General features: G+C 31.6%; 1 protein-coding gene across 3 annotated transcripts in view; it reads right to left on the bottom strand.

The window, feature by feature from the left end:
* LOC118200688 (protein FAM76A) overlaps nt 1-19,204 on the bottom strand; it is a 62,843-nt gene that overhangs the window by 42,139 nt on the left and 1,500 nt on the right. For all 3 annotated transcript variants that reach the window (XR_015042165.1, XM_085820618.1, XM_085820617.1), the window contains exon 2: nt 3,240-3,301. Coding sequence is in view for 2 of the 3 variants with exons in the window: in XM_085820618.1 (XP_085676744.1) it covers nt 3,240-3,301 (62 nt within the window). In the remaining variant the exon portion in view is untranslated. The remainder of the gene's footprint in view (nt 1-3,239; nt 3,302-19,204) is intronic.

The following is a 19,204-nucleotide window of genomic DNA, read 5'->3' as shown; positions in this document are numbered from 1 at the left end:
TGCAACACTGCCACCCTCTAGCAGTCGCCATTCGCATTTTCGGACACAATGTATCTGAATCTTGTTTGTAATGGTATGACAGACTAGCACTTTCTTTTAAAATTCTATAAAAAAATTTTATTAAAACTTTAAAAATTTTTTTTTTCATTCAATTGGCATCTTACATTGTTATAAAATTTAACATTTTCTCTCTTTTTTCAATTCAATTTAAAAGTAAATTTTTAGGATGGTTATAATCTTTTTCTTTTAATTTTTTTGTTATGAGTGAAATTATACACATATAAATATAATGTATAACTACATGAAAACAAAATGCAAGTTTTTCCAATATTGAAGAAATTAAAATTAATAAGTACAAAAAATAAAATAAAACCTGAAAGTTTTCAGATTTTAAGTCATCCGTAAAGGTTTGTTAAAGTTTTTTTATGCTTTCGCTGAGCTCGCAGTCTACCAGTCACTTAAACTAACCTCCTCTTTTTTGAGGGGAGGGATCTTTTGAGCTTTATTATAAAACATTGTTTTCTTCACACTTATATCACATACAATTCAACAACAGAATCATAAAATTTTTAGAAGCTGCATAGCAGTATATGTTTAGAACTCCCAATGCAGCGATAAGAGTTAGCATGGATTTCAGTCTTTCTCAGTTTATCATATTAATATTCAGTTTTGTTAGTAAGATGGCTGCCAAAAAAATGTTTTGTCTTTTTATTATTAACTTTTTTTGTGTTATCTTTATTTAATAAATATCACATTTTTTGCACTTAAGGCACATAAAATCAATTCAACAGCAAAATCACAAAATATTCAAAAATAGCATACTTTTAGAATTCCGAATAGAGTATTTACAGGTTGCCATGTATATTTTTGTATTTGCTGCACTAGTTTTTTATTATACGCATTATATATTATTTGTTACATGGCTAGCCATGTTAAATAGTTATAAAAAAAGAAAAAGTATATAATGATTTTAATGCATTCAAGTAGCGTAACTTCATAAAAATATTGAATATTTCTAATTAGACATCTCATGATTTTAATATTATTATTTAAAAAAATCACATTAAAAAAGAGAAAAAATATTTTTAAGAACTGTGTTTATTGCTTTTAAACTGCTTAGTTTATTACTTGATATCTTCTAAATTTAAATTTGAAAGTATCTTAGGCTTTACTGAATGGCAACATGCTGGCATGTGGAAGATAAAATGTATTTTATTTCTGGCCATGGTTACATACTGTTTTCATATACCAAGCTTGTTAATTAAAATTGAAAGATATAAATATCATATTTTTCCAAATGGCAACTGTCTCCCTCCTGCACCAGAAATAAAAATCTTTTATTTCAAACAAAGTTGGCACTGCTTGCTTTATAATTATCGAGTTTATTCATCAAAAATTCCTTAAAATTTTATAGAATATAAAATAAATAATAACACAAATTCAAAATTCGGGCTTCCAGGTGCACATGTTCAGGTGAGGACTACTTTATTCAAAATTTGATGACTTACGGTACCATCGTTTTTTCAAATGCGAGGAACATAACATACATTAATGCAGATTCTTCATTCGTTAATTTCTTTAAAAATAATACAGGGTGATCATTTGGTCGCAACAATCTGCGGAATGATATGCCATTTATAGTGAACTGATGCAAAATCCAAATTCAAGACTAACAGCCCTTTCTGGACGTATAAAAAAAAATGATGCTCCCCAAAAACAGAAAATATTCTCAACAAAAATTCAAGAACTAATAGATTAAATTCAAAAGGAAACACAACACATTTTAGCATTTTAACACAGCTCATTAAAATAGCTCAAAGGATTTTTTTTTACACAATGCTGTTCACTGAAAGTGCAACAACAGTATTTCAGTTAAAGCACTGAAATTTACTTGAAGATGATTTGAGGTATAAGATAAAAAAGTTACAAGTCTGTTAATGAAGAGAAACACAAAATTATGAGCATTTCATATACCTAACTTGCAAAGCAGTAACATTGTACATAATGTGGAATACATAACAGATATTATGCATGGGTTTCAAAATAATAAATACCGTTCCAAGCAGATTCTATCAGTTCCTCAATATACTTCATTGATGACTGTAGATAATACTAACTGTACTAGTCATAACATCATCACATTTATAGATAAAATAAGCTACTAAGAAATTTAAGGATAAAATGCATATGGATAGCATTGAGCAATGCAGAGAAAATAGGAATAAAGGTCCTGCTGAAATATGGCTTCAGATGAATTGAGGTTTTGGAGCATAAAACTGAAACTAAGTAGAAAAAAAGCTTCTAATGTCTACAGTGCAGGAACGTGAAAAGTAGAAGCATCAGATAAGCTGCAAGATCTTGTTGCACTAGGTTAGCTTCCCAGTTTTCAAATTCAACATGGGAATCAGAGTTTCAAATACTTCATAACGACAAATAGAACAATTTTCTATTCATTGTTGCCAGATTCCTGCACACAGTGCCTCACCAACAACATAATGATCAAGACAGATCAGGCAGTAATATCAAGACAGATAAATCATTTTATCTTCCTAAATCTTTCCCTTTCAAATTGAGAAACATTTTTCATTTAACAACAAAGAACTAGGAGCATTAAATTAATCTTACCTCCAGTCTTTTTTAACTTATATTATGAGCTCAAATTTTAATTTTACTTAAAGCAATAAGCTGTAAATTTCTTGTTCAGCACATTTCCACCTAACCTGATAATGCTTTGATAGTACTGCTATTTCAGAGAACTGGATAATACACATAGGTTTTTTGAAAATACATGTTAAAATTCAACATTTGTGAATTCATTGATACATGCTATCATTCAAAATGAATATACATAAAATTTAAATCATTCTAAATAATAATGTTTTATTTTAAATTATTATAAATAATTATTGTTTAAAATAATTTTAAAACATATTTTAATCTGATAATTGGCCAACAATTTATAATAACTCACAGCAAATAAACAAAAAATGCTAAATTGAGGAAATGCATGGAATTCACAATTCTTACGGAAATTCAAACAGATTTCAAATATATTAAAATGCTTTAAGTTTTATAACGTCAAAGATTTTATAAAAAGTTTAAAATTGACATATAATTCACAATGAATTTTTTTAGCCAAGAAAAAATGAAGATTAAAAATTATAACTCTTCTCTACCCTATTCAGTGAAGCAGTTTTCATTACATATAATAAATTCAGAGATATCAAAAAAATACTTACATCTCCTGAAATTCAGTTCTACAATAGGTACATTTAACAAGTGGAAATGCTCCACGACAATCCTGTAATATATTTTAGTGTTAAAAAAAATATCTAATTATATACAGTAATAAAACTAAAATAATATCTAAATTATATACAGCAATAAAACTGAACATCTTTTCAACTGAATTCAAATGGATTTTTCAAAATAATAATAATAATCAACAATGAAAAAGATTTTCACTTAAGCATGAATGGAGTTGTGCAGGACAGATTTTGGGGCTGGAAGCTGCTGTTGTTTTGTTCTAAATAACAAAATTTTTGGTAAAAGTTTACAACAGAGTGCTTCTTAATATTTTTTGCAACTTTTCTGTGATGCAAAGAATAGGTCCAAATACCAATGTTTCCAAAATGGCTGCCATCCAAAACAATGGCAAAAATGTATGCTACAAAAATACTCACTTCATGTCTTCCTGTCAGCATTGGTTCAATGCTGCATATAACATAATGCAAATCGTGCAATTCTGGAATTGATATTCCTTCTCCTGATCCTGGTATTGACGAAGCCACATAAAACTCCACAAAGAAATACAAAATGTCATATGATGACTGCCATAGACACCATTTGCTAAAACTCACACTTTATGTTGTTCTACATGCTCTCAATGGTATTGGTATGAGCAACAGTTTCGGGTGCCTTTCTTGTGACAAACTAACTCATAGACATCCAATTGATAATTAAGCTCAACTGAACGCATCTTTTGTATGAACATGATATTTATAGCGATAACTAATTAAATCTTCACCATACATCAATCAGTATATGAGAAAAGATATAATCATTTTTGTCCTTATGTTCTAAATCATGGGAAAGGGAAAAAAAAAAAAAAAAAAAAAACGTATTTATCTTACCAAACATACTTCTTTGAGAAAATGGCAGGACAATTAAAACCAGCTGAATAATCATGTTATTTATCAGGAAAAATTTCCTTGAATTTTTTGAGGTAAGGAAAAGACAAAATTTTGACAGCCAAGTTGCTTTGAGAACAGCTGGAGTTTTAGTTTGAAAGCACATGCTGCGCTGGCCAGTTGACAGATGAATTGGTTTTTTTCCCATCAATTTTTTGTTTAGGTCATTCAGATGGACAATCACATCAACTAAAAATGATAAGTAACACTTGAAAGATGTTTCCATTAGCATCCAGCATCCTAGTTTGCTTGCCTTTCTCTTCAAGGAATGAAATTATTTCATCAAACTTTCAACCAGCAAACTTTTCCTAAGCATCTAAAGGCTCAATCACCATACTTCAGAGTAATATACAAGATCACTCAATATGTGGTGCATCCTATGTGATGTAGAATTTCCTAAATTGCTTGTGTTTCTTAAATTGCATGTGAGGGAATAAAATTGATTGCATCACTCACTACCTTTGTTAGGTTGTCAAATCCTCGTTTTTTCGTATACAGCTGTTCTTGTTATATGATACAATGATAGCTAAGCAAATTATTTGCCTTGTTCATCCAAATGGTTTCCCAGTAGACTCACCATGCCATTCTGAATTCCAATCATGGCTGCAGCTCAATCAGTAGTGATACAAACAAGTTTGTTAGTATCAAAATTATGTGCAGAACACAAATTTAAAATGGAGAATAAAAAATTAGCTCCAGTTATTCAGCTCTTTGTTGAACTCATTTCAACAAGCTCTTCAGTTACTTTCAAGAGATTTTCTTCAGAAATTCCTCTAACAAACAAAAGCAGCTGAGCTATTGAAATAAGGTCTGTTGACTTATCAGCTGCTACAGAAAAGTACTTAAATTTGGTGGCAGAAAACTGTAATTGTTCATTAACATTCTCAGATAAATTTTCTTCTTTCAATTGCTATTCTTCTCATGTTTTTAAATTTCTTCGTACCTTCAGGGCACACTTTCTTGGAAGCCTGCAAAATCACCATCAGTAATGGGCAGCCACTTTTAAGGCTATGATTCCCAAACTAACTTCAATACAGTTATCTACTTCTGAATATGCCTTTGTAAATACATTCCTTTGTGCAACAAGAGAACATAGAGATTTGATTTTACGATTTCAATCCTCTCCCTCAAGCTTTGAAAATTGCTTAATTTGTAACTTTGCACACTTATTGTACAATTACCAGCTTTTCATGGAATAACTGACTACTGGTTGTCTTGCAATGACAGACAGTCATTGACTGCTTCTAATCACCTTATGGCTATATAATGCAATTCTGCTGCCAAATGTTGCCTCAAACTCATTTTAATGCTTTAGCTGACTTGAAATAGTTTAATCTTTTCAGTGCTATGGATGTAAAATTCTGTATACACGCATGGCTTTCTTATTCATTACACATAAAAATTTCTGCCAGTATTCATTGTATCCAGTTTCGGTTTGGATATATATTGGAAGAAAAGGAGTCAGGTACATAGTGAAAGAGTCGTTTTTTAATTATAATAAAGAAAATACCATTTACCCATCATTACCATAAGGGCACTGCCCCAATCCTCCTACCCAACACAAACCATATGATCAAAAAGTGGGACTGGCAGAAAAAAACAAACATAAGAAAAAACCTACAGTCAAAAGTTGTTAATCCGAACTCATCAGGACTTCCGGATTATAGATCATCAGTTTAAATCTCGTAAGATGGCATGCAGAAATTATAAAATTAAAAATATGAAACAGTAATTTATGAAATAAAGAACAATTATGATCTAAAGGGTACCAAAATTTACAAAAAAAAGCTTAATATTTATTTGTTTACTTTATTAAATATTTCTTTCAACGCGCGCATATGTAAAGCATACATTACGCATAGTCGAAATTAGAAAATTACAACCAGAAAACTATTTGATGTGTATTCGTGATATTTATAATGAATTTGATTTAAATCATATAAAAGACAGAGTACATCGAGATGAAATACTACATTTAGTAATGAACTATAAGCTGAATAAAATAAAAACATCTGCCCTGAAGATATGGATAGTGCTGACAGATCAACTTCCAGTTCATTGCGTACCGCGATGTTCCCCTCCCTGGCAAAGCATCGTGAAATTGATAAACAGATTTCGGAATGGTTAGAAAAACAAAGGATATGCTTTTATCCATTTTTTGCAGCAATTCCACTTTTTGTTTAATGGACATCGAAACATGCTTTTGCTTTGTAGTTCCTTTGGTAGCTCCAGAATCGGAAATTCTTTTTGACATAATCAGAAGTTCTAGCTTACTTTTATAAAATTGCTCTAACAGTCTGCAAAAAATAATAAGCCGGATCCAATTCGAAGATTAAGGAACAACGCAATCTGCAACATTAACTGAATTAGATAATTTTAGCTTAGCATATACCACCCGTTATACATTAAACGTGCATGCGTAAACGTATTATGCTCATGCGCACACGCATATTCGCAGCCCTAAAGGTCTTACGCGCATGCGTCAACGTGATGCATGCGCAGAAAGTTTGTAGCTTTGAGGTCTGGATTATAGATCATTCCGGATTATGGGTGTCCGAATACACGACTTTTGACTGTATAAAGTTCAAAATTCTCCGTGCTGAATTTATATCCTATCTTTGTTCATATTTATAATCTTCATTCTTGTCTCTGAAATCTTTCAAATTTGAATAGTTCCTTTTAAAATCTTCCGTAAACTTCTTTCTATATTTCTCTCTTGCACTCCAGGTAAGCATGCATTCATCGAGAAAGTGCCTGGCGTCCCCAAACTTATCATATATTAAGCATTTATCCTTATTCTGTAGATGAAACCAACTAAAATAAGTTGGGAAACGAGTCAGTATCTGATTTATATCAACATTATTTATAATATTCATCTTCTTGTTTAACTTTATATTTTTCATTAACTCTTTTTTTTTCGTATTAAACGACTCCCAGCAAAAATTCCATTCTATATGAACCCAGTTTTCCATTTCAGCAATGAACTTTTTTCTTGAATCTAGGATATCAAAATTATTGGTCCCATCCCCAAATGACATTTTGAGAAACTTTTAAAATTTCAGTGTTAGAGTGTGTCCCATAATGCTCCGAGAGTTAATATAATGCTGTTCATTGAAATGCCATTCCTTCCTAAATGGCTGGTTTTAAATTGTAATGTATTTACATCAAGTGATAGCAATGTGACTCTTGCATAATGTTAATCAATGCAGTTAACTTTTATTCATTACATATTCAAATTTGCAGAATGTCAAACTACTTTTAACAGAGTTATCATGATTTTCAACTTGCTGCTTAACTTCTTTAACCACTATTATTATATGACAACCCAAGATACTGCCAAAAAGTGTTTATGCAGCAACTAAAGTATGTGCACAGCACATCTATTTCGACCGAAGCACTATGCTGAAGCTGCATGATACTGTAGAAACTAAAAGGGCAAGAACCAGATAGTCTTGTTCATTTGAGTTGTTCTAAAAAATTGGCACCTTTGATACAGCAAACAATGTTGAATGTGAAGAAAGTACAATGCAAATCATAAACTGATATATATGCTTTCCTCTCTGTTGTGTATTGTGTTCATGATATCAATAAAAGTTTTGATTTAATTAACTGAATTAACCTTGTTTGATAGATAAGCGAAATTTTACTATTTGTTCAGATGTGGAAACGCTAAACTGAAACCGAACTTGAGCTTTTTGGTTGCATCGGATGCTGACTTCACAGCACTGGCTTAGAAACTTTGTTGCCAAAGTGCAGCTATAATTCAAAATGTCCATGAAGAGTAAATCAAGAAGCTCTTTTCTTGTAAACAAACTAATATGTATACATGTCCTGTTAGAAAACTGTCTGTCAAATACTTCTGTCAAGAATATCCCACTGCATAACCACAATGATAAAATACTTTTGCTATGAATATACTGGGATTTGACTGAAAAGAGTCAAATATCTAATTAAAAGTAAATAAGAACACCCAGTTTATCAGTACGAGTATTTGGCTTTGCCTTTAATACATTGAAAAATTGTATTCTTATACATAACAAGATAACAAGCAAATTTTCTTCAAGACTAACTATCCGCAAATGTTTTAATTCCCATTTCTAGTTTACACCTCTATACCCAGTCATAATACAGTCAAAAGTTGTTAATCCGAACTCGTCAGGACTTCCGGATTATAGATCATCAGTTTAAATCTGGTAAGATGGCATGCTGAAATTATAAAATTAAAAATATGAAAACGTAATTTATGAAATAAAGAACAATTATGATCTAAAGGGTATCAAAATTTACAAAAAGAAAAGCTTAATATTTATTTGTTTACTTTATTAATCATTTCTTTTAATGTAAGTTGTTTAAGTTGCTTCGTTTTATGTGATACTTTCTCTTTAATTCTATAAACAGAGATAATTTCTTGTTCAGTTACAAAGTTCCGCTGTTCAAGTCCTATAATTGCTGTGTCGAGAATATCGACTAATTTGTCAATAGAAATTTTTTCGTTTTCAATAACCTCCGTGTCACTCTCTTCACTATCGGAAGCAAAGTATAATGACGAGGAATTTGATTTAAATCATATCAAAGATGGTGTACATCGAGATGAAATACTACATTTAGTAAGGAATTATAAGCCAAATAAAATAAAAACATCTGCCCTGAAGATAAGGATAGTGCAGACAGATCAACTTCCAATTCATTGAGCGCCGCGCGTTTTCCCCTTCCGCCGCAGAGCAGCGTGAAATTGATAAACAGATTTTGGAATGGTTAGAAAAACAAAGGATATGTATGCCTATACCCATTTTTTTGCAACAATTCCACTCTTTGTTTAATGGACTTCGAAACATACTTTCACTTTGTAGATCCTTTGCATATTAGTAAATATGGTACTATTCGGTTTTGAGGGCCGTAAAAAATCGCCAAACTATTGTTGATGCCAATGATTCCAAAAATAATTGTGGCAAACCTAACGCAAGAAAGGAAGTATAATAGTAAATAACTATTTAAGATTGATTTTTTAATTTAAATGAAAAGTTACTTTCATATAGTATTTTTTTATTATTATAATTTATATAAAAAAGGCTAAACATGACTGAATCGAAGCATAAGAGTAAATAACTGTTTGAGATTATTATTTTAATTTAGATAAAATGTTAATTTCACATCATATAATTTTTTATTATTATTATTTATATAAAAAAGGCTAAAATAACTGAATGGAAACATAATAGTAAATACCTATTTCAGATTTTTATTTTAATTTAGATGAGACGTTAATTTCATATAATACAATTTTGTATTACTTTATGAAAAAAAGGCTAAATATACTTGCAACTAAACGGGTGGCATAAAATTTTTTATGTTTTCCAACATAGCAGAAAAAATTTCAGTTTTTTTTTTTTTTTTTTTTTTTTTTTTTTGTGCAAACGTCTGTACATAAACTCGGGCAAGTAAGAATCAAAATGCTGTCGAGCAGTGCCCCAATGGCATTTATTACGCCATTTAGCACTGCTCCACAGCCGTTCTACTGTTTGTTTATGACACCCACTTTCCGGGTCCACAAAAGTGTAGTTGTGGTTGACAGTAAAGAGTTAAAAACCGGCATCCTGCAGTTCATCTGACTTCTATGATTTCCAGCAGTCAGTATAAATAATGCTTCCTTCTGCGATATTATCCTTTAATGATGTTCAATAAGGTTTCGCCGATCGATCTGGAACAGCGACTAAGAAACATTCATTTGATTCTCTGCATAATACGCCGAAAACCCATTGTGGTGGAAGAACACGTCCAACATTGTTCTTTCTTTTACTGAAAAGGCTTCTGTCTACTTCAGTAAGTTTGCCACATCTGCCAATTTTAGACTTGGGCCAAGCAATTAAAGCTGAGGCACACACCTCACGCATGTAACTCTTCCAGTCTACAACTGTACTGTGGTTCATCTTGAGCTGAAGTTCACAAAATTCAACAGATGTCATTTCCTGACACCAAAAATAGATGAACCTAATGGCTGTAAGGAAGGGGATTTTCGATCCTTCAAACCAATTTTGAATTCTCAATCCTTTCTTCTCATTACAAGTTTCTTTCCTGCACCGCCATTTTGCTACCGAGTTATGGATAAAGCATAATTTCATCTCATGATTGTTCAAACATAATTTTCTATCATGAATGATGCCTTTCTTTTTGAAAAAATTCTATTGCAGACTTTTCTTCACTCGGCAATTCCCAAATTGTAATATCCATAGCTTTATCAAAAAGAGAATTAAAAAATTAAACTAGTATTTCAATGGCGACTTACAAATATAGAACTATGTAAAACTTACGCAATTTGAAATCAGCGCTTTTTCGAGATTTGGCATGCTGTTTAATGGGCGAGTTTGCTAGATTTGGCGCCTTTGCGCATGCATTTTCACTGCAATTTTTTACGGTCCCCAAAACCGAATTGTACCGTAAATATATATCGGAAATTCTATTTGACATAATCGAAAGTTCAAGCTTACTTTTATAAAATTGCTCTAACAGTCTGCAAAAAATAATAAGCTGGATCCAATTCGAAGATTAAGGAACAACGCAATCTGCAACATTAACTGAATTAAATAATTTAAGCTTAGCTTATACAGTCCATTATACATTAAACGCACATGCGTACATGCACATTCGCAGCCGTAAGGGTCTTGCACGCATGCGTCAGTAGCTTTGAGGTCCGGATTATAGATCATTCCGGATTATGGGTGTCCGAATTAACGACTTTTGACTGTAATACTAAAAGGGATGCTAAGTGGAAAATTTGAGTTCTTCTAAGATAATCACTGGGCTAATCTTTGGAATATGGTAACAGGTAGTTTGGCGACATTTTGGTAAGGCGATAAAGGTTACTAGCTAGGACTTTAGCAGTGTACATGGATATAATCAAGAGTATGCGCAATGCCATTTTTGTGCAATTCTGGGATGTTTTTTCAAGTGAAAATAGGTCGACTTGTACATGGATGACACCGTGTATGTGCAATTCGTAAAAACGCGGCAAGCAGTGGGCGATTCTGCACTTTGTCCCAATTTCGCACCTAATTTTCGTCATGATTAAGCACTTTTGTTCCATAAAAGTTCTAGCATAAGCGTAATTCGGCTAGCAGATTGTTGGAAAAAATCTTGGAAATGTTGAGTAAAAAAAAAACAAAACATGCCTTTACTTCGTGAAAACAAAATGGCGTCCAAACAAAAACTAACAGGTTGCTGTACCAGGGTTGGTCGCAAAATTTTCGCCAACAAATCGCCAAAGATTAGCCAATCACTGCTTCTACAAAGTCTATTCTCAAAACCACAGTTGGATTAACTAATAGCTGGAAAGTAATGTCGCTTTTTTACATTAAATTCAAACGAATAAATTTGTAACAAGTTTTTATTTTTAATCAATAATATAATCACCCTTGTTATCAGCAACCTTTTGCCATATAGTATGCAGATTTTAATCTCAGACTGATACAAATCAATTGGTTTTTGAGGAAAATATCTCGAGATGGCATTTTGGACATAATCCAAATTTTCAAATTTTTGTCACTAAGAAAATGTTGTAGGGATCAGAATAAATGGAAATCTGAGGGTGCGATATCGGGCGAATATGGTGGGTGAGGCAGTACCACCCCAATTCATAATATTTTTCCAGTGTTCGTCTTGCATTGTCGTGTTGCAAAATGACGCCTTTTCCATTGACAATCGCCGGATATTTTTCGATTAAAGATTGGTACACTAGAGCCAATTGTTCAGAAAAATGGTCTACATTAACAGTTTTTCCAGGTTTCAGCAATTCAAAGTGAACACTTCCGCGAATACTCCACCAAACACCCAGAAGCGCCTTTTCAGGATGTAAACCCCTTTAACCCCTATTAAAACTGCCTTTTGAGTTTTGGATTATCATATAGGACTTATTTTTTTGTTTCCACTAATCAAACGATCAAAAAACGGTTCTGTATAGTGCAGTTGAAGCAATATGTAGCATGTGATGGATAGGTTGGCTTTCTTCTTTTCGAACAGATTATGGGGGACTTAAACACCTGCTTTCCTTATTTTTTCCAATATGCTTTAAATGTTCTTGAATGGTCGACCATTACGCAGACACGGCATTACTTTCCGGTCCCCGTATTATTAAGGAAAGTAGGTACATGCTTACAGCATCACAGAAAAAGGACACCAAAATAAAGTGCTTAGGAACTAGAGGAAAAGAATCATCATAAAAATCTCCTATAGCTGATTTTACTATGTAATGCAAAGCGCTTCTAAACCATGATCAAGAAATGGTTGGAAAAACAGGTATAAATGCATGTGGAGAAACTAAAATCCCTTAAGTACTTAAGGCATCTAAAAGTCTTAATGTGGCTCTGCTCAAAAGTGAAAGTTTCCTTAACATATAAAGCTACTAAGAAGAAAAATTACATAAGTGAATCATCAATTCAAACATTTGCAGGCATTATAGGCTATTTCTCCAACCAACATGGTTTGAAATGCAATGCAGATGATAAGACTATACTTGTAAGACCATTGTGAGGAGTCAATAAAGAACAGTTTCTGGTGCTTTTCTGTTTTGCTGGCCAAGCGATAAAGTCGTCAATAATGCTACAACTGATGCCAAACGGAACATCTTCACTGGTAACCTTTTACGCTTCATTGTCAAAAGAAGTTGCAGCCATTTCTTATCAGATTGATTGTTTCTTTCAACACTGCCATACAATTAATTACATATATTTTTACAAGATAGTTACATTTTATGCCCTAAGACCATTTGTGGTAATTAAGTCAATTAGGATGCAATCACACTGCTCACCCAGAGGCAAAAATATAGAAAAGGCAAAGTCAAGGGTTAAATTCATCAATTCTAATGAGAATGCACTAGCGAAGTAAAGCACTGCGGTTTTACATAATTTCTGAGTAAGCTATTCGTACGAATTGAAATAATTCTTGCATTTAAACTTGTATTCCAAATTAAGATTTAACTTGAAATTAATGTAGATAATTACTGAGAGAATTAGATTTTTGTAGCGGAGTTTATGTGACATGAGATCACTTGGGGTCCCGAGATACGAATCGGCGAATCAGGCTTTTGAACCATGAAAGCATAGTAAATTCTTAAATATATGCTTTTTTAAAAATTGTCTTCATTTATTGGCTTTTTACAAAAGATTAAACCATATTAAAATGTTTATGCCTTCAAAATAAAAAAATTCTTAGAACTAACATTTGTTAACATTTTTTATGTGTATACTGCATGCTGTCGCCAACAATGTGTGCTTGGCGAGATTTGCGCCAGCGAAACGGAAAAGTACCCAGTTTCCTAAAAGCAAAATTTAATTAAAATAGTAATGTGGAAGAAGAGGTGATAACAATAAATTATCGATAAGATGCATGAACCGCAAGGGCTAATCTTTAGAATATGGTAACAGGTAGTTTGGAGACATTTTGGTAAGACGATAAAGGTTACTAGCTAGGACTTTAGCTATAATCTGAGAAGTACACAGTTCAAATCACAGATTATTTTGTCTCAGAGAAATGAGAGATCATGAGACATGTAATGTGACATTTTCTGGAAAATTCCACTTAGAAACAATTTCGCTGCTAAAGTGCAGAATAGCCCACTTACTTGTTTGGCGCTTTTTACAAGAGTAAGAAGAATTGGATTTTTGTCAAGTTTCTTTGAATTTTTATGTGAGAATAGCTTGATGTGTACATGGATAAAGTCAAGAGTGTGCGCAATGACATTTTTGTGAAATTCTGGGATGATTTTTTAACATTAAGTGAAAATAGGTCAACGTGTACATGGATACCGTGTATATGCAATTCTTAAAAACGCGGCAAGCAGTGGGCGATTCTACACTTTCTCCCAATTTCGCACCTAATCTTCATCATGATAAAGCACTTTTGTTCCATAAAAGTTCTAGTATAAGCATGATTCGGCTAGCAGATTGTTGGAAAAAATGTTGAGTTAAAAAAAAAAAAAAAAAAAAAAGCCTTTACTTCGTCAAAACAAAATGGCGTCAAAAAAGAAAAAAAAAAAAAAAAAAAAGGTTGATTTTTGGATTATGGTAACTTGACGATTTTTTGGCGAAAATTTGGCGACCAACTCTGCTACAGCAACCCTCTATTTTTTTTTTCGCCGCCATTTTGTCTTCACGCAGTAAAGACATGTTTCTTTTCTTTTTATTTACTGAACACTTTTTCCAACAATGTACTAGCCAAATTACACTTATACTAGAAATTTTATCTAACAAAACTGCTTAATCATGACAAATATTCACTGCAAAATTGGGAAAAAGGGCACAATCGGAAACTCCTTGCACGTTTTTCACAATAACACATACACCATGTACACGTCGACTTATTTTTACTTAAAAAAAATCCCAGAATTGCACAAAAATGGCATTGCGCACACTCTTCACTATATCCATGTACTGCTTTTTCCTCATAAATTAGAAAAATTTTACGAAAATGCATGACAATTTTCTGAATCTTTAAACCCGGTAAAAAGAACATATATGAAATTACTTTATCGCGAAAAAGTATATACCCTTTCCAAATATGAACATTTCCACGTATAAAATAAATAAAATATCTAAAAACTTTTACCTCTAAATTATCTATTATATTATAAACGTCACCAACGAATTCATACCGCAAACATTACAAATACTTAGTGTCAAATATTTAAATTATTTCCATGCACGTTTACTTCAACTAAAACGTATACCAAATTCCTACAAACATAAAATTCACAAAATAACTATCATTTAATTAAAATATCACTAAACCATGTACACGTCGACTTATTTTTACTTAAAAAAACATCCCAGAATTGCACAAAAATGCATTGCGCACACTCTTCACTATATCCATGTACACTGCTTTTTTCTCATAAATTAGAAAAATTTCATCAAAATGCATGAAAATACTCAATGACTACTACTTAAACATATTCCAAAATACTACAAACATATAACTCACAAAATCATGATCATTAAATTAAAATATAATTAAATTAAAAAACACTACTTAAAATATAAATAAGCACATACATTAAATTAATAAAAATTAAGATTACAATCCTAATTACTTTAAACTAAATCATTGCTAATAACAATTTTCAAATAATACCATTTTAATTTATTTACTCCTTACATTTAGAACAATGCATAAAAATAATATCCTCAAATGATTAAAAATACTAACTTATCTAATCTTCTTCAGAATCTTCATTACATCGCTGCAGTACTACTGCTAATTTCTAAATCCTGTAGTCAACTGGAAGTCTATTCACCAAGTAATAAGAAATTAATAAAATTTCACCTCTACTCAAACTACTTTCAGCAAACCACGTACCCTTCCTTACACTCCTTTTTACAAAATGTCCATTTTCACCATATTTCTTGCACGGCCATTTAAACTTCTAATATCCTTCCTTTCACACAATCTCAACTTATTATTATTACCATCAGATAAACGCATTAAAAATTTAGAATTCACTTTACATAGCGCCACGCAATCCAAAAATTAATCAACACTATTTCGCACAACACACAATGAAGCTTTTCCAAATTAACCCCCTTTTCCGATTATAGAACCGTCCATTAATGTCACGTATCACACAACACAGAATATAGCTAAATACGAAATTTCCAGATTTCCCCCCTTTTCCAATTAAACAACTGTGATTCGTCCATTAATGTCACATGACATATATCATGATCTCTCATTTCCCTCACACAAAATAATGCATAATCGGAACTGAGTGCGGAACAGCTTTAGTATTGGTCCTTTTGGCAATTTTTTGATTTGGCGACAAACTTCGGTCGCCAAGGTAGACCCAGCTTTGAAGATCGGAAAAAATTATTTTTATGTATTGTTCTAAATGTAAGGTGGAAGTAAAGTAATTTGGTATTATTGGGAAAATTGTTATTAGCAATGATTTAGTTTAAAGTAATTAGGATTGTAAGCTAATTTTTATTAATTTAATATATGTGCTTATTTATATTTTAAGTAGTGTTTTTGAATTTAATTATATTTTAATGAAATGATAGTTATTTTGTGAATTTTATGTTTGTAGGAATTTGGTATACATTTTAGTTGAAGTAAATGTGCATGGAAATAATTTAAATATTTGATACTAAGTATTTGTAATACTTGTGGTATGAATTCGTTGGTGACGTGTATAATGTAATAGATGATTTAGAGGTAAACGTTTTTGGATATTTATTTTATATGTGGAAATGTTCATATTTGGAAAGGGTAAATACTTTTTCGCGATCAGGTAATTTCATATATGTTCTTTTTACCGGGTTTAAAGATTGAGAAAATTGTCATCTATTTTCGTGAAATTTTTCTAATTTATGAGAAAAAAGCAGTGTACATGGATATAGTGAAGAGTGTGCGCAATGCCATTTTTGTGCAATTCTGGGATGTTTTTTTAAGTAAAAATAAGTCGGCGTGTACATGGTTTATGTGTATGTGTTATTTTGAAAAACGTGTAAGGAGTATGGTACTGTGCACTTTTTCCCAATTTTGCAGTGAATATTTGTCATGATTAAGCAGTTTTGTTAGATAAAATTTCTAGCATAAGTGTAATTCGGCTAGTAGATTGTTGGAAGAAGTGTTCAGTAGATAAAAAGAAAAGAAACATGTCTTTACTTCGTGAAGACAAAATGGCGGCGGGAAAAAAAAAATAGAGGGTTGCTGTAGGAGAGTTGGTCGCCAAATTTTCGCCAAAAAAACGCCAAGTTACCATAATGTAAAGATCAACCTAAATTTTTTAAATGTTAAAAATATTAAGAAGTGTGTATTTTTTAACACCTCAATTTATTACAAGTAATTTATGATTATAATTTAAAAGCTAAAATTAAATTATCATAATGAGTAAATTTTGTACCAATGGTAATAATACAACAATCATCATAAATGATGGTTTCTGTGAAAAATTCGAACAGTCATTGGAATCCACTAGTGGTGGAGTGATAGCCACTGAACAGTGGTAGTTCAGGCTGGCTATATGGGAGTTTTTGTAGTTTTCCGTACATGTAATGTGAATCTGAGCCAGTTTCTCTTAAAAAGTACTTTATGAAGGTACCCTTCTTTTGTTAGCCAGCACATGTATTTATTTTCTATTTCTAATTCTCTCTTATTTTCTTACTTCTTAATTCTAAATCTTACTTCTGAAGTGAAGAAATGTAGCATCTATAGGTCGAAAAATATGGTCAATATGTTTGAAAAAACCTGTTCAGTTTTGGAAAGCATTTAAAAAAAATAAATAATTTGTATATGATGCAAACAAAAATGCATTACACTATTTCATGTAGTGAATAATTAATGACGGAACAAAGTATCTTGTAGCGTTCCTTTATTTTGTAACCAGAGTTATTTTATGCTTGGGATCTTTACTGTCAATTTCCTCTATCCGTTTTCTCACCAGAATCTAAATGAAGTTTTTAGTTTGTAAAACAAACCATGTTTTGCCTTTCGAGGCCATATTACTAGGTTGCTAGATAAGATTTGTAGTCTTCAGTCTTGCATTATAATTGCTGATAGTTGAATTCCATGCCAGTTAAGTTTTTAACCAACTTTGCATTAAATTGATTTGTGTAGCCTTTGGCTACTAATTTATTTGAATTTAAATTTTACATTTGAACTTAATTCTTATCATAAGTTATCTTGCCGCAAGTGGTTGATTGAGTCGTAAGCACAAAGTGTGCCTTCTGTTCTCTACATCTAAACTTTATAATAGAATAAAAGTATATCTTAACTTAATAAGAGTATATCTACACTTTATAATAATAACATTTAAAGACATTGAAATCAGTATCTAAGTGCTTGCCATGTAGTCAAATTTTTATACATAAATTGTACTCTTACTTTTATTATAACATAAATTGTACTCTTACTTTTATTATAGAGTTTTTATTACAAAAAATGAAGATTTCTGTTAGATAAAATGTTTAAGTAATGTAGAAAATTTGCATAAAATTTAAAATAAAAAGTCGACTGTTATGTCAACATACTATTAATAAAAGTAATAATACTCAGTGAAGGTTATTCATATACAGCTGTTAGGTTGTAAGATTTACAAAATTTGAGAACTCTAAATTATAAGCAATATATTCCATAATCTACATTATATTTTAGCAATATTATATTTTTTATAGTCGGACAAATTATAAAAATGTTATAAAAGCAATAATGAAACCTGATTTGAACCTATGAATTCATGCAATTACACATCCCTATAGTTCTAATATGAGGCAAATAAGTATTTTTAGACCATGGTAATTTTGATCTCCTTAGCAAAGGAAACATCAAGAGTTTACCTCATGCTACTGAAGATGTGTTTTTTTTCTTGAAGGGGGGGAAGTTTATAATAATATGCAGAGTTGACATATGAAAAAATGTCGACTCATGTGATGTAATATTAAAAGCACCAGTTTTAACTATCAAAATTTTGGCTTTTTAAAAAATATTTTAAATGTTGTGCTTTCCTAACACAAAAGTAACTTTAAGAAAAACATGCATTATCCCTCCTGCCATCAAAGCTCTGATACCTACCAAATTCGTTAAATATGCGTGGACAGAAATGGCAGCATGTTTTAAGCTCAGTATTTAGGGTTACCAAGGTTATCATAATTTTTCATTTATCGCTCTAAAATGTCGCCAAACAAATTTCTTGCCAAAAAGGACTAATACTAAAGCTGTGCCCTGAGTGCTTCTCACATTATTACTAAAGTCCTAGGTAGTAACCTTTATCGCCTCCAAACTACCAGTTACCATATTCCAAAGATCAGCCAAAAAAACTAGCAAGCAGGTGTTGCAGGTTTGGTCGCCAAAGTTTCGCCAAGTTACCATAATGTAAAGATTCAACCATTCTGCTTCTTGAATGTCATAATCCTTGTTTTTTGAACTTTTGGAACCAAACCTTCACAGTGTCTATGTAACAGCAATAGTGCCTAATGCTGTACACGATTTGGTGACACTCTGCAGCTGACTTTTTGAAACAGAACTGAAAG

This window comes from Stegodyphus dumicola, chromosome 7, assembly GCF_044657685.1.
Source record: "Stegodyphus dumicola isolate Sdum_Otavi_A_Nest chromosome 7, ASM4465768v1".
Classification (NCBI taxonomy): domain Eukaryota; kingdom Metazoa; phylum Arthropoda; class Arachnida; order Araneae; family Eresidae; genus Stegodyphus; species Stegodyphus dumicola.
This window is presented reverse-complemented; position numbering and strand designations above follow the sequence as displayed.